The sequence below is a fragment of the Sabethes cyaneus genome, chromosome 1, assembly GCF_943734655.1.
Source record: "Sabethes cyaneus chromosome 1, idSabCyanKW18_F2, whole genome shotgun sequence".
Classification (NCBI taxonomy): domain Eukaryota; kingdom Metazoa; phylum Arthropoda; class Insecta; order Diptera; family Culicidae; genus Sabethes; species Sabethes cyaneus.
In genome coordinates, this window is record NC_071353.1 from 156,666,440 (window position 1) to 156,680,340 (window position 13,901).

General features: G+C 44.1%; 2 protein-coding genes across 2 annotated transcripts; one reads left to right on the forward strand and one right to left on the reverse strand.

The window, feature by feature from the left end:
- Positions 1-3,292: 3,292 nt before the first annotated feature.
- Positions 3,293-4,320, forward strand: LOC128745090 (protein FAM32A). The gene is made up of 2 exons (XM_053842075.1): positions 3,293-3,638; positions 3,939-4,320. The coding sequence occupies exons 1-2, from the start codon at positions 3,381-3,383 to the stop codon at positions 4,059-4,061; spliced, it is 381 nt and encodes a 126-aa protein (XP_053698050.1). The 5' UTR covers positions 3,293-3,380; the 3' UTR covers positions 4,062-4,320.
- An 8,213-nt stretch (positions 4,321-12,533) lies between these two features.
- Positions 12,534-13,698, reverse strand: LOC128745089 (heparan sulfate glucosamine 3-O-sulfotransferase 6). Its single transcript, XM_053842074.1, has 2 exons — positions 13,564-13,698; positions 12,534-13,502 (listed from the first exon to the last, which is right to left on the reverse strand). The coding sequence occupies exons 1-2, from the start codon at positions 13,696-13,698 to the stop codon at positions 12,534-12,536; spliced, it is 1,104 nt and encodes a 367-aa protein (XP_053698049.1).
- Between the last annotated feature and the right edge of the window lie 203 nt (positions 13,699-13,901).

Consider the following 13,901-nt stretch of genomic DNA (forward strand, 5'->3'; position numbering starts at 1 on the left):
GTTTCGACGAACCGAAAATGAGTTACCTGTCACTTCTTTAGTCAGATTCTTTAGTTAAGTGTACTGGTCAGAAACACGAATGAGCTCTCGCCAGGGACGGCTATAATATGGGATAGTACTGGCAGTGAGGAATAAGTGGATAAAATAGATCAAGCTTTGAAGAAAGGGTAAACCCCAATACACACAAGCACGCATGAAATTTAATAAGCATATCGCTCATTCAATAGCGATTACAGCAAAAAGAAGTGCAGTGCAGGTTATACAGCAAACACAACTATACTAGTCGCACCCAGATAACACAAAATCGTAATAGAAAGTTCACATTAAATCGTTTTCATGTCAATTTCACATTGGAATTGTATAATGATTAGAGTATGTCAAATCGAAGTGAAAAAGTTGTTTTGAAGTCGTGCGTGTCTTCATATACAATTCATGATTGTGAATTATAAAGCAGGATAGACAATTGGGTCCTAAAATTTGTGATAAAAAGATTATTTTTTTAGAAGGAACGATAAAGCTTCCCATTATGACTACCAGAGTATAGTTTTTTCTTTTTAAAAAGATGCAGAGCACTAAAAAATTAAAAAACAAAAATATTGTAATTTATTCTCCCTTGACATTAGAGATCTTCCTTGACATAACGAAAATAACACGTTTCTGGCAACAATGATAACTTTTTCTCACTGGCAACTCTGGTTTGACATTAGAGCAGCTGATCGTTTTGACAGTTACAGCTTCGCAGTTGTCTCTTGTGCTTGTCTGCGTTTTGCTGGTCGTGAGGAAGTGGAACATCAAATTTGTATTGTGCTTTGCAGCTGTACCTGGATTAATCCAGATTATTTTCTCTAATGTCAATGTATTGTCAATTGCAAGGAAAATTGTACCATTCAAAGTGCGATATCGCTCATAAAAGTGCTATTTTGCATTAAATCGTTTCGGTATCTTCGGCGCACTTATTGCTTGGAAGATAACGAAAAAGGGCGCCGAAGATACCGAAACGATTTAATGCAAAATAGCACTTTTATGAGTGATATCGCACTTTGGATGGTACAATTTTCCTTGCAATTGACAATACTAGTTATCGGATAAAAGTTTTGATTCGGGTAATGTATTCCAATCCATCGATTCACGGTGCTAGACTTTGTCCAAATCTAGTTTGCGCTAAGAATGACTAAACGATGTCAAACTGATGGCCAACAGTATAATCTCGGTACAATCGACCCCGCAGAACAGTATGAAAAAAAAACGCCAACCGAAACTGGCACCGTATTATCAATCAGATTGGTATGTTCTGCTACTCCGATGTGATTCAGCAGTAGGGCGAACGGCGGACCAAAAATTTCTGCGCGTTTCTAACCAAACACGGTCGCATCTCGATGGCGGGTGTTGCATCCGAAAACTGAAGCCATCCACGCTGTGACCAAGTGCAGTCACTACGCTTATTGCTGATTTTGACAAAGGCCTTAATTAAACTGAGATGACCGGAACCGGAAAATGAGCTGTAAACTCAGAAAATGTTTTAGGTCGCGATTGCCAAGCCATTTCCTGACTTTGCAACTTTTGACTTTTTGACACACTATCACCTGAGCGTGAAGGTAAACAAAAAGTTTTCCGTGACATTTCAAGACATACTATGGTTTCTTTTTATAATTCGTGTTGTCTAGACACCGCTTGACACAACCATGCACAACTATAGTTTGTCTATATAAGGTTGCCCAAATGTTTATTTTTTGTTAAAAATTTCACAAAATTAAAAAAAAAAGGTTTTTAACGGCAATAGCCTAAAAATATAAAATTACATATTAAAATATGTGTTCCTAACCCTAACCTCATCGTTTCAAGCTAAAAACGACATAGGGCTTTAGGACCCAATTGCGCACGTAGTGCAAACCAACGAAATTGCTTAAAATTTAATAAATATTCTATGGGATATTTTATTCTGGTACCAAATCGCTCAGAATGATCTGTCAGTAAAACTAAAACATTTCTGCTCACGGATATATTTTCAAGTTGACAAAGCTAGCGAACTTATCTGGCGTTTGCTAGAAAAGCGAAAAGCGAAAAGCAAAAAGCAAAAAGCGAAAAGCTTTTTTAAATTATGGCGATGGCTGTCAAGCAGCGAAAGCTTAATCGGTTTTATTGCTGCTTTTAGCAGAGCGTGATACGACTGCTTGCGTTTATAACCTGATTCTTATAGCGGTTATGAAAACATTCTGAGGAGTGGGCCACTTGGTCAGAAAGCAGTTTTATAGCGGTCATCAGAAAGTTCTGGTGGAGCTCATAGTTTTATTAGCGGTTTTATGAAATTGGTCATGAAAACCGCTATACGAACGTAATAAAACTTGGAATTGTTACTTGGGGTGCAACGAGAAAATCCAAGGGATAACTGGCGTCAAATTTGGAAAAACATCCTACGCACGCGAGGACTATCCCAAGCAACCAGAAGTTCGAATATTACTTGACACGCGAACTCGAAAGTTCACAATTAGTTCAAATTCAGTTCCGTGGAACTTTCTTGCTGATTGGTAGTGTATACAGTGGACCCCCGTTCGTTTGAACGATTCCTCATGCAAACTAACGGGGTTAGTTTTTAATTTGAACAACTAGTAACCCTAAATATGCTAAAGTTTGTGTGAACTGGCTCCCCTGCTCTTTGTTATTGTTTTGGTGGTTTGTTTCAGTTGGCAGTTGCAAGCCGCGAATATTTCATTTTCTGATCGGATTTCTACCATAACCGTTGGGAAAACGCAATGTGAAACAGATTAAACACGCTAGATCAGCTCAAACAAATCATGTTTATGTGCATTGTCTGTATAAGCAAATGATGTCATATTGGAAGTGACGTTTGAACCATTTTTAATTTGCACGTTGTGCAAACCAACGGGGTTTAAATTAAAAAATGTTCGGATTAAAAACGGTCAAACGAACGAGGGTCCACCTAGGGGTCCACGGTATTCGAAAAGCATTTTTCACATTTCAGTAATATACATCGCATGTTTTCCTTCCGCAAGTTCCTTTGGTTTTGCCGTAAACGTCCGGAAACAAAAGTAGCAAGTAGCCAAAATTGTTTTAAATTTCTATTTAAAAGTTCTAAGGCTATTTCGTGTAGTGTTCGTGTTTTAAGCAATAAGTTTCAATAAACTTTATTTAATCCATTTTTGCAGTTGGTGCTTACCGGCTGTGATGTGCCCATGCAGCAAGAAACGCTTCTTTTTTCGCTTTTTTCTTTTTTTGACAGCTTCTTGCGTCCTTTTGAAGCGAAGTTTGTTTATGTTTTTGCTTGGAGTGGAGAGGAGCTGATTGGATGCTCGTAGAATTAGCGTAAAATAAGGAGTGTAACAGTTTTGGTTTTCTCGGCTAAATTCAACTCTAATTCGGTAATGTCCGACGAGTACCAGTACGCTAGCAAGGGCAAGTTGAAGCTCAAGTGCGATGCTGAAATTAAGAAAAAGAAAAAGAAGAAAAGTAAGGACAAGGAAAAGCTTCGGGAAAAGTTGGAAAAAACAATGGAGCAAAGCAGCACCAGCAGCAGCGGCGGCGGTGGAGGCAGTACCAGTAATGGTCAGGGTCAGCCGCAGGCCTCCGGGCGGGTGCTGACGAAGGCCGAAGCTGCTTTTAAAAATATGCAGGACAAAATGGTATGTATTTTGCGGTTCCAACTGGCGTTTAGCTGAGGTTTAGCTGCAAATGACCGACTCACGGCTGGTCGAAAGGTTTAGAATGTTATTCCGAGTAAAATCATCCAGAGCATTAGAAAACCAATCCAGTTCCGTTATTTCTGAACATTTCAAGCATTATTAAATCTTTTATTGAGGGGGCGTTTATTTAAGCAACTTTTTATTATTCCCATTTTATCAATCACTTATAATTTTGAATATCTTGAAGAAACACAATAATTAACGTCGGGCTATTTTTCTTCTAATTTTTTCATCCAACAGCAAAAGAAACGCATCATGGAGAAAGCATCGATGACTCACAAACAGCGGGTGGAACAGTTCAATCAGCACCTGGACGGTCTAACGGAACATTTCGACATACCGAAAGTGTCCTGGACCAAATAAGAACACTACTTTAGCTATATGTACATACCTACAACATTGCCATTGATGGCATCCGACATTGGCATTCATGCTTAATACTTAGTGCAGAGATCTGCTTCAATCTACGCCGACAGAAGTGCTGGAGAAAGGAAGAAAGCTTTTTTTCTAATTGACTACATTTAATAAGATTATCATAATTAAGGAACGTGTTACGAGGAAGGATGGATTTCGGATTTAATAATAAAGTGATTCCAGCCACCCACTCGAGGAAAAAGTTTACCTTCGACTCGATTCGATGACTGGCCAGCCTCATCTCTATAGCTATAGGATTATTATGAAGAAGATAGGAAACTCTGTATAATCCATTTAATTTGTGCACTTTCTTGTGCTTCCTTTCCAACCAATGAGGAACGGAATCGACGACGACGACGACCCAACCAAAGTGAGAATGAAGAGAGTTTCTGAGGAAGAGCGTATTATGGTGTTTAATTAAAGATAAACACCGAACGGTATGTAGCTCCGCTCGACCTACATATATGGCCTGCACTGTCCAGTTCTCATTGGTAAGTTTGCTTTAAATTACCTACCGGGTATCTGGTTGTTGTGATACTAATGCATAGAGTAATTAATAGCATTATGCTTCGAAAACGCTATCGTTTTATTCTTAATATACAGGTATAGGTAGACTAGTCGAACCGGTAAATGCGCTTCGTGTCTTTTTTTTTGGTTTTGTTCGGTTTGATTTTACTTGGCAAATTTATACGAACCTATAATAGTTTGTTTTGTTGAGATCCCCTTCTGAATTCAAATTTGTTTTCGTTTTTTTATCAGTATATTTTTTCATTGTATAATATTTGTGCGAATCTAAGTAACCACAGACTAATCGTATTTTTTTCGTCCTCGTGTCAGTTGGTCGCGTGTCTGTCGCCATTGTTGGTTTTGTGTTTGATTTGTGTTGTGCAAAATTGGCTTAATATTACCGGTATTAACAACTTTATTCGGTTATTTTGCTCGTTGGAATCGGCAAGTGACCCCCGAGAACGTTGGTTTCGATTGGATCCATTTGCTGGTATGAAATTTCTGACTATGCTTCCTATCGAACCATTTTTATCAACGGTTGTTGAGCACGTGCTCAATCTCAGGTGTTTAAGCGTTCTTCTTATCCACATCTTGATTTGATTATTTGGTTCTTTTATTTACTGTCACTGTGCTAAATGGAAATAATTAGGAATCCTGTTAGGCTGGCAATTTTTCTCGAAAATGATCAATACGGCAGTTGATTACACAATTCTATTGCTGGTTAGATGCCGAGGACATTGAAGCTGCAGTGTTGTGTAACTGATAGAGATCCCAGTAATCCATGAATTCAGTCAGTTAACAAACTCTGGTATGATTTTGGAATAGATCTAATCTGCAAACGATAGACTTTCTCCGTTTCTCCTCTCTTACGCCTACACCGACCATGCAAATACTATTTGAACGCATCTTTTTTGCATAAAATGGTTGCTGACGTCATAAGCTAGCCAATCGCTTAGTTAAATTTGTAATCAAGTAGGCAATCGTATGCTTGGTTACGCAGTTATAGCAACATAAGTTTGTTAATTTTTGTTAATTTGCTCTCGTTCAATACAGACTAGTTTCATTAGTTCTCCTGTTTTATTCCTGAAACGTCCATTTACAATAGGTTATGGGCACGATCAAGAATTCGGCGCATGGAATTCCTCAGTTCAGCGGAGGACCAGGTTTCCATAACTAGAGTTTCCGAGTCCGGATGTTCCTGGATGCAGCAGGAGCTACGAATACGCTTACTGAAGATCCCCCGTTGGTGGCCGAAGAGAGGGAGAAATTCGGTGAAGCGGACAGAAAAGCCAAATCGTTATTGATTAGTTTTCTTGGAGACGACTGTCGTGGAGATTATTCGTGAAAAATCTACTGCGAAGCAAATGTGGCAAGCTCTGGAAAATTGCTTTGCGAAGAAGTCCCTTGTAACTCAAAACTAGGTCCGGAAGCAGCTTGGAAGGCTGAAAATGAACGAAGGTGAATCGATGCGGAACCATCTAGTAATCTTTGAAGGTTTATTTCGACAACTAGCAGTGGCAGGTGCTCAACTAGCGGAAGCTGACCTGATTGTGATGTTGTTCGGAACCCTTCCGGAATGTTATGATCCATTGATTACGGCGCTGGAAAATCGCAGCGATGACGAGTTAACGGTGGACCTGGTCAAACAAAAGCTTTTGACGGAGGAGGTAAAGCTGCTTGACCGACAGAAAGATTCATCGTAAAAATCTGCAGGTGAAAAAGGTAGAGGAAAAGCTAAGTTTTCCAACGGCAAGTGCCACAAATGTGGCCGAAAAGGGCACATGAAAAAGGATTGTCGGCAAAAAGGTAACATGGAAGCTAACGTCGCTACAGGCAACAAAGCAGTTAGTTTCATGATCCGCGTAGGGCCGCGTAGTGGAAAATTGATTTTCAAGCTGGATTCTGGATCAAGTGACCATTTAGTCAATGATGCCAGTGTGTTCTCGTCGTCGTCAACCTTGTGCAAGCCAATTGTTATCCAAGTTGCAAAGAATGGTGAAACTCTTATAGCGAAAACGAAGAGTGTAATTGATGGCTGTAGTAACGAGCAAGTTCCAGTAAATATCAACGAAGTGCTTTATATTCCTGAGTTACGAGATAACTTGATGTCAGTCAAGCGGTTGACTAAGGCAGGAATTTCCGTGCTGTTTGCTGGGAAGCAGGCTTTTCTTCGTAAAAATTATCAGATTTTTGCGACGGCAGAGCTGAGAAACAGTTTGTACGAGTTGGAAATTAGTATTGATTCGCCAACTTTATATTTATGCGAAGCGGAAGCAACTGAATTGTGGCATCGACGAATAGGACATCCCGGTGATCAAGCAATGTCACTATTAGTACAACATGATATGGTTACTGGTATCAATGCAAAGCCGAAGCCAATTGGTTTCCGTGATCCTTGTGTGCAAGGCAAACAATGTTGTGAACCCTTCAACGGAACTAGACAGCGTGCAACTCGACCGTTGGAAAGGTCCCATTGATCCCGCGGCATGGGGCGGTTCGAGATACTTTGTATCATTCATAGATGATTACACCCACTTTTCGGGAATCTATCTCTTGCGCAAGAAGTCTCAAGTGTTCGAGAAACTTCGGGAATTCGAAGCTATGGCGAAGGCGGCTACATGTGAAACCATTTCAAAGCTGACGGTGGACCAGGGTAGAGAATACGGTTCAAGCGAACAGAAGCAGTGGTTCAAGTCAAAAGGATTCCAAGTTGAATTAACGGTTGCATACACACCTCAACAAAATGGTGTTGCTGAGCGTTTTAATCGGACGCTTATAGAAAAAGTACGGGCAATGCTGTTGGACTCTCAGGTTCCAGAGCATATGTGGTCAGGCGCTGCTCTTACTGGTGTTTATTTGCTGAACCGATGCCCGACGACCAGTCTGTCGTGTAAGATGACTCCTGCGGAACTCTGATTTGGCGTTAAACCAAATTTGAAAAAGCTACGTATTTTCGGTTGCAAAGCTTTTGCGTGGGTTCCAAACCAAATGAGGAAGAAATTAGATGCAAAGAGTGTAGAAGTTGTCATGATGGGTTACGCACTAAACGGTTACCGGCTGTGGGACAGGACGCGCAAAAAGATCATCGTAGCTCGTGAAGAGAAATTCAACGAAAGCTGTTTTCCGTATGCCACTGAATCAGATGTCCGGCAAACTCCCTTAGTTGTACCGTACCAGTTTGAACAAGAGGGGGAAAAGAAGCTGATGTTCAACGTGCTACAGAAGCAGACGAAGACGATGAAAACTTCCATAATGCAAGCGAGAATCTTGATGTCAATGTTGATGAAGAACGCAATAGTCCAGGATCATCAGCGCTCCCTTCACAATCAGAACATCACGAGTCTCAAGGACAAACGTTGATGAGGCGCAGTGAACGGGAGCGCACTCTTCCTGGTAAGTTTTTGGATTACTTCGTTGGTTACGGAGCAACTTCTGGCAGTGACTTTCCCACAGATATCCCACAAAGTTTCAACGACATTTCTGGACGTGATGATTGTGAAGACTGCCTACAGGCAGTGCAGAGTGAACTCGAATCTCTTAAGGTGAATGACGTGTCCGGCCGGAGTGAAACCACTTAAATCGAAATGGGTATTTCGTTTAAAGGAGGACGAGAATGGTCAAGCGGTGCGCTACAAAGCACGGTTAGTAGCAAAGGGCTACCTACAGAAGGCAGGAACAGATTTCCAGGAGACCTACGCGCCGGTTGCTAGATTGGCCACTATCCGGGTTGTACTAGCGGTTGGAGTTCACCACTAATTTCATTTTCAACAAAATGGATGTGCGCACAGCTTTCTTGCACGGTCAGCTCAAGGAAACAATCTACATGGAGATCCCGGACGGTGTGTCTAAGAAGCCTGGACAAACTTGGAAATTGAACAAGTCGCTATACGGATTAAAATAATCTCCACGTTGTTGGAATGAGCGATTCAACGAAGAACTTTTAAAGTTGGGTTTCTCAAGATTTAAGAATGATTATTGTCTGTACACAAAATTAGACGATAACGATGAACTTTTCCGGATAATTTATGTCGATGATCTGTTGATTGCGGGTCGTAACTTGATCTCCATCAAGAGTTTGAAGAGTAAGTTGACCGAGGTTTTTAAAATGCCTGACTGTGGCGAACTGCCTCATTTCTTAGGAATCAAAGTCGATTACAATTATGAGACCGGTATTATGAAGCTATCGCAAAAGGCAAGCATTGATCGACTGATGAGAAACTTCCAGATGAGTGACTGCAATCCTGTTAAAACCCCGATGGAGAAAGGTTTGTCACTGGATCAGTCAGGACCGAAGACAGCGGAACCATACCGTGAACTGCTGGGATCTTTGATGTATCTCATGCTGTGCGTAAGACCTGATATTTGTTTTCCAGTTGGATAGCTTGGACGATTCCAGCAGAACCCTACAGTACAACATTGGAAGGCGCTGAAACGTGTTGTTAGGTATCTTCAAGGTACTAGGGATCTAGTTTTGCAATATACAAGGAGAAACATTAGTAAGCCATTAGTCGGATATGCAGATGCAGATTGGGCATCCGATGTAAGCGATCGGACCACGCCGAACACAGCGATCAACGGCCCAGCGCTAATCAGGGCGATGGAGAAGAATAGAGACGCTGTACCTAAAGTGGTAGCAGCGTCACAGCAGCTCGACATAATAATCGAGTTCACGTCAGGTCGCGGCAATTTCTCCAAGGACCTGAATCAGAGCTTGCTCATGCTTCGGAGAACCTTGAATGCAGCGACCAAAACGCATAACGACCTCGTGGCGCGCGCAGGAGAGACGAAGGTGACCGTGAAGGTGTCGAAGGCAGTACAGACGGACGCCTGCCCGTTGACGGAGTGTCGCAACGCGGCCCAGTAGGCCACGGAAAGCGCTACCAGCAGCGGCAAGGCGTTCGCCAAGTGTCTGAGACAGTCCCCGGGGGATAGCACCCTGGTGGACCGAAAAAACGCGTGATCGGTAAAAGCCCTCAGGCTAGCGGGTTGGCAGAGCTAACCAATGAACCAACGGGAAGCTCCAAGATGGGTGGCCCGTGGACCGAGGTTAAGGCCAAGAGAAAAGGCGGAAAGGCGGAGCAGGCTCCAGTAAAAACACAGCTCCATCTAAACCGGCAAGGAAGCGAGTGAAGAAGGGCGTTCTTATCCTGAAAACCGACGGGTCGAAATACTCGATGGTTCTGAAGGCCATGAGAGGAGACGCCTTACTCAAGGATCTAGGCGCAGACGTATGGAGCATCCGGCGCTCACGCACGGGCGATATGATCCTTGAGTTAAAGAAGGACGCCACCAAGAAGAGTTCCGCATGCAAGTCCATAGCGAAAGAAGTGCTCGGGGACGGAGTGCAGGTACGCGCTCTCACACCAGTAGTGACTCCAGCTTAAGAACCTGGACGAGATCACCGAAGTGCGCGAGGTCGTACAAGCTTTCAAAAAGCAAAGTGGAGTGGTGGCAACCGAGGCGGTACGCCTACGCAAGGGTCCGGCCGGGACCCAGGTAGCCACCGTTCGACTTCCGCTGATTGACGGAAACGAAGCCCTGAAAGCTGCAAGGCAAAGTGGGTGGTCGTTATGCTCACTAAGCGTGCTCAAGCAGTCGGAAGCTTCCTTTCGGTGCTTCGAACACGGACATAAAGCCTGGAACTGCAAGGGGCCAGATAGGAGCCAGTTGTGCAGGAGAAGCCTCCCAAGTGCCTGATCTGTACCGGTAAACGGGACGCAAAGTACGTAACGGGAGGTCCACGGTGCACGGTCTGTGTGTCGGCGACTAGGCCACGTTTATAGTGTTACACCAAGCAGTTTCTGAGTCAGCAATGGACATTGCCATAATCTCGGATCCATATCGCGTCGTAGACCGAGTATCAGTTGTGCTGACTGGTTTAAGGCCGGTGGTTGTGGCGAACGACTTTAACGCTTGGGCGGTAGAGTGGGGAAGTCGTCGCACGAACCATGGGGGTCGGATTCTGCTTGAGGCTCTGGCAAAGCTTCTGGTCAACGTCGGTAACACAGGTACCTTTAGTAGGAACGGTGCGGAGTCTATCATCGACGTTACTTTCGGCAGTCCTGGTCTGATAGGAAACTGGAGGGTAGACAATGGCTATACTCACAGTGACTATCAGGCGGTCTGCTATGGTCGCTATGCTCGCGCAGCGTTTAAGAGTGGGATAAAAGCTAGTATACGAGCCTGCTTTGAAAAGTTATGTGCTAGTGCTGAACCCGTGAGGTGATGCCTACAGGGTCGTAATGGCAAAGACCAAGGGCGTGATGGCGCCCGCAAAGCAATCGTCAGAGATGCTGGAGCGAAACGTCGAGGGCCTCTTTTCGCGCCACGAGCCATTATTAATTAATGCAGAGAAAGCAAAACAGTCTTCAGCAAAAATATTCCTCTTCTATGTGCAAAATATTTTCTAGAACATCACATTGAGCTGACTGTTGAAATAAACATGTTACAAGAAGAAATGTGATTTGAGGAGTCGTTTATAAACAAAGGTCTATTGCTGAAAATGGGTAAAAGGTAGAAGTTTGATACCTTCAGAAAAATTACTTGAAATTGGTTTATCTTTAATGTTTTGAAACCAAAAAGGTGAAAAAAAGTTTACTCAAAAAGTTATTACTTAAATAGTTGTTTAAGTAACGCTTAAATATTGAACGACCCCTTCAAAAGTTGCACCATTTTTTTATTCAAAAAGTTGCCGAAAACCACATTGAGCTGAGACATGCCGTTTAACCGCAAATATTTTTGCCCCGAAATTTTAATTTCTGGCCCATAGTGCAGTGATAAATCCGATGGGGCTAAGGATGAGTTCCACGGCTGGCGCGACGAGAGGGAGGAATTTTTTCGCTCTGTCATTGGAAGCCATAGTCTTTATTTGTCGACCAATGATAACGGTCATAAACTTTACCGCGGCCGGAGGTAAGGCCATCGGTAGCCCCTACTTTCCTCGTCTGGATATGCACTCCAGGAAGCATCCAAATGGAGACTCAAGCTTTCAGATTGATCGGGTCCTGCTGGTAACCCGTTTACTGACAAAACGGCGGTAGGGAGGAGTGAAAGGAGCATTTTTCAGACACGGTCGAATGGAGAAGTAAGTACCGAGCTGGTTGTCGTGAGGGTCATTCCACGATCAGATGTTTACCCTGCGTCAGTTACTAGACAAGTTCCGAGAGTACAATTTGCAAACTCTTCATCTGTTTGTGGATTCTTGAGCGGTGTACGATTCAGCCTAGCGAAATGGGCACTGGTACTGGCTGGTCGAAATTATGCGGCAGAATAGCGGGTGAGACCGTTGGATGTGCGCTGCCGAGGACGATACATGTTCAGCTGGTGTTCGAAGGGATTGGAAAGCGGCAGCCCAGGATCGACAGTACTGGAGGACCATATTTCGTTCGGCGCCGGATCAATAACGGACCCACGCCACTGAAGTACGTAAGAAGGAGCGATAGCGTGGAATTGTAGGCGACAACCAACCGTTATTTTATGTATCAACAACTGAGGTTTTGTCGGCAAGCTTTAGAGATCCTAGTAATCCATGAATTCAGTTAGTTAACCGTTGCTATGGGACGTCTTTCTGTTGATAACCTCAATCTCCGTGCCTCAACGTCTTCAAAGGATAAACATCGGCGGAAATGTTAGGTGAGGTGAGAATAACAAATTGTTCTAAGCCTTAAAAGCAAACATTCAACCGGCAATACTAAAAACTTAACTCGATAAATAAGCCTTCACATATTTCTTCCCCCGTCTCTTTCTGTGCCTAATCTAGGAACTCTACGTGTAATGTATTTTCTATTAAATATTTTGTCAGTACCGATTGCTGTAGCTATCTTATGTACACCTATCTAATGTCTTAGGTTTCGGAGACTTTGGAACCTGTCCTCTTTTTTCCTTCTTCTTCTTCTTCTTCTTCCGGTGCCCGCTTCAGGGCCACCCAAAATTGATCCCGGTCAGTTGGTAAAACTTAAGATTGAACGGTCGGTAAAACTCGCGCAGCCGCTCGACGGCCTGCGGCTCGATGCGGGGATGATTGCGACCCTTCGTCTTGCCCAGACAGTGCGGCGACGAGCGCTCCTCCGATTTCAGCAAACACGGGAAACCTTTCGTTGAGTTAAAGTAAAAGTGCTTCTCGTTAACGACCCGCTTCAGGCCGAGGAAATCCTGCACGCGACCGATTTCCACAGCCGGATCGGCTATCAGTCGTTCACCGCTGACGAAAAGCAACTGCGACAGGGGAAAGTACTCCAGCCAACGCTCCAAATGTTTGGCGTAAACACCGATCTTAACCGGCCCCCAAGCAGTGTCCACAATGCCACCGGAGGTGCCATTCAGAAAGGCCAACTCTTCAAACCGCTTCATATCCTTCTTTTTGCTGCGCGCTTGCGTGTAGTCGGAAATCGCTCGCGTCACCGGATCGCGAACGACCACCAGCAGCTTGGTTCCGGGATTCATATGGTACACCCGCTTCGGTGCTTCCTTGGTGATGAAATAGCTCGGAGTTTTCTCCATCGTGATTTGGCCCTCGATCGTCGGTGGCATGTGATGCCGGTACCAGTGCAGACCTTTCGCATAGTGCCGATCGAAGAAGTGCACCTCACAGCCGGCCGCCCGCACGTCCGGATGGAGTCGGATGAACTCGAGCAGCGCTCGAGTTCCGCTCTTTTTAACACCGATAATCAACGCATCCGGGAGATGGCGCGATGGGCGCAGCCCCTGCTGTCGCAGAAACCGATACTTTGGCGAACCATCGGTAGCGTTAACGAATCCCTTCGATTCGAACCCGATACCATCACCGGTCAGCGGAACGATCCGGACTATCGAGCCGAGAATTTTGATCTGCGGTGCTTCCGTCTCCTCCGTGGGGGTCGTCACCGTTGTGAGACTTGTGTGTGCCTAAAATAAACAGCTGTTAGAATAGATTACTAAAAGGGGGAACCCAGCAGAGATGACTCACCTTCTTCCATGTCCGGTTGATGCTGGCTATCAGACACGTGTTGAATGTGTAGGAAACGTACAGCATGCAGATGCACACGACAATGGTAATCGCGATTGTACGATTACTCAGATTTGCATACCATTTGTGGAACATTCCTGTTGAGATGTTTCCGCACGCCGGATTACACACGAAACATGAACCCCTGCTGGCGTGGTTGGTGCTGCCAGAGGCTGCTTGCTAACTGCAAATAGGATCAGAGCAGAGAGAAAAGCGAATGGTTAATGTCTTGGCTTGGCTTAGTGTCGGAAAGTTGCATACTACAGACAGGGATTAGCGAACCCGAAGGCAGCAGTGCC

What these genes read in the sequence shown, in the direction of transcription:
- LOC128745090 (XM_053842075.1), top strand. Translation starts at nt 3,381, where the DNA reads ATGTCCGACGAGTACCAGTACGCTAGCAAGGGCAAGTTGAAGCTCAAG. An exon ending in AAAATATGCAGGACAAAATG is followed by an intron (nt 3,639 to 3,938) that starts GTATGTATTTTG and finishes TTCATCCAACAG; the next exon opens with CAAAAGAAACGCATCATGGA.
- LOC128745089 (XM_053842074.1), bottom strand. Translation starts at nt 13,698, where the DNA reads ATGTTCCACAAATGGTATGCAAATCTGAGTAATCGTACAATCGCGATT. An exon ending in TCAACCGGACATGGAAGAAG is followed by an intron (nt 13,503 to 13,563) that starts GTGAGTCATCTC and finishes TGTTTATTTTAG; the next exon opens with GCACACACAAGTCTCACAAC.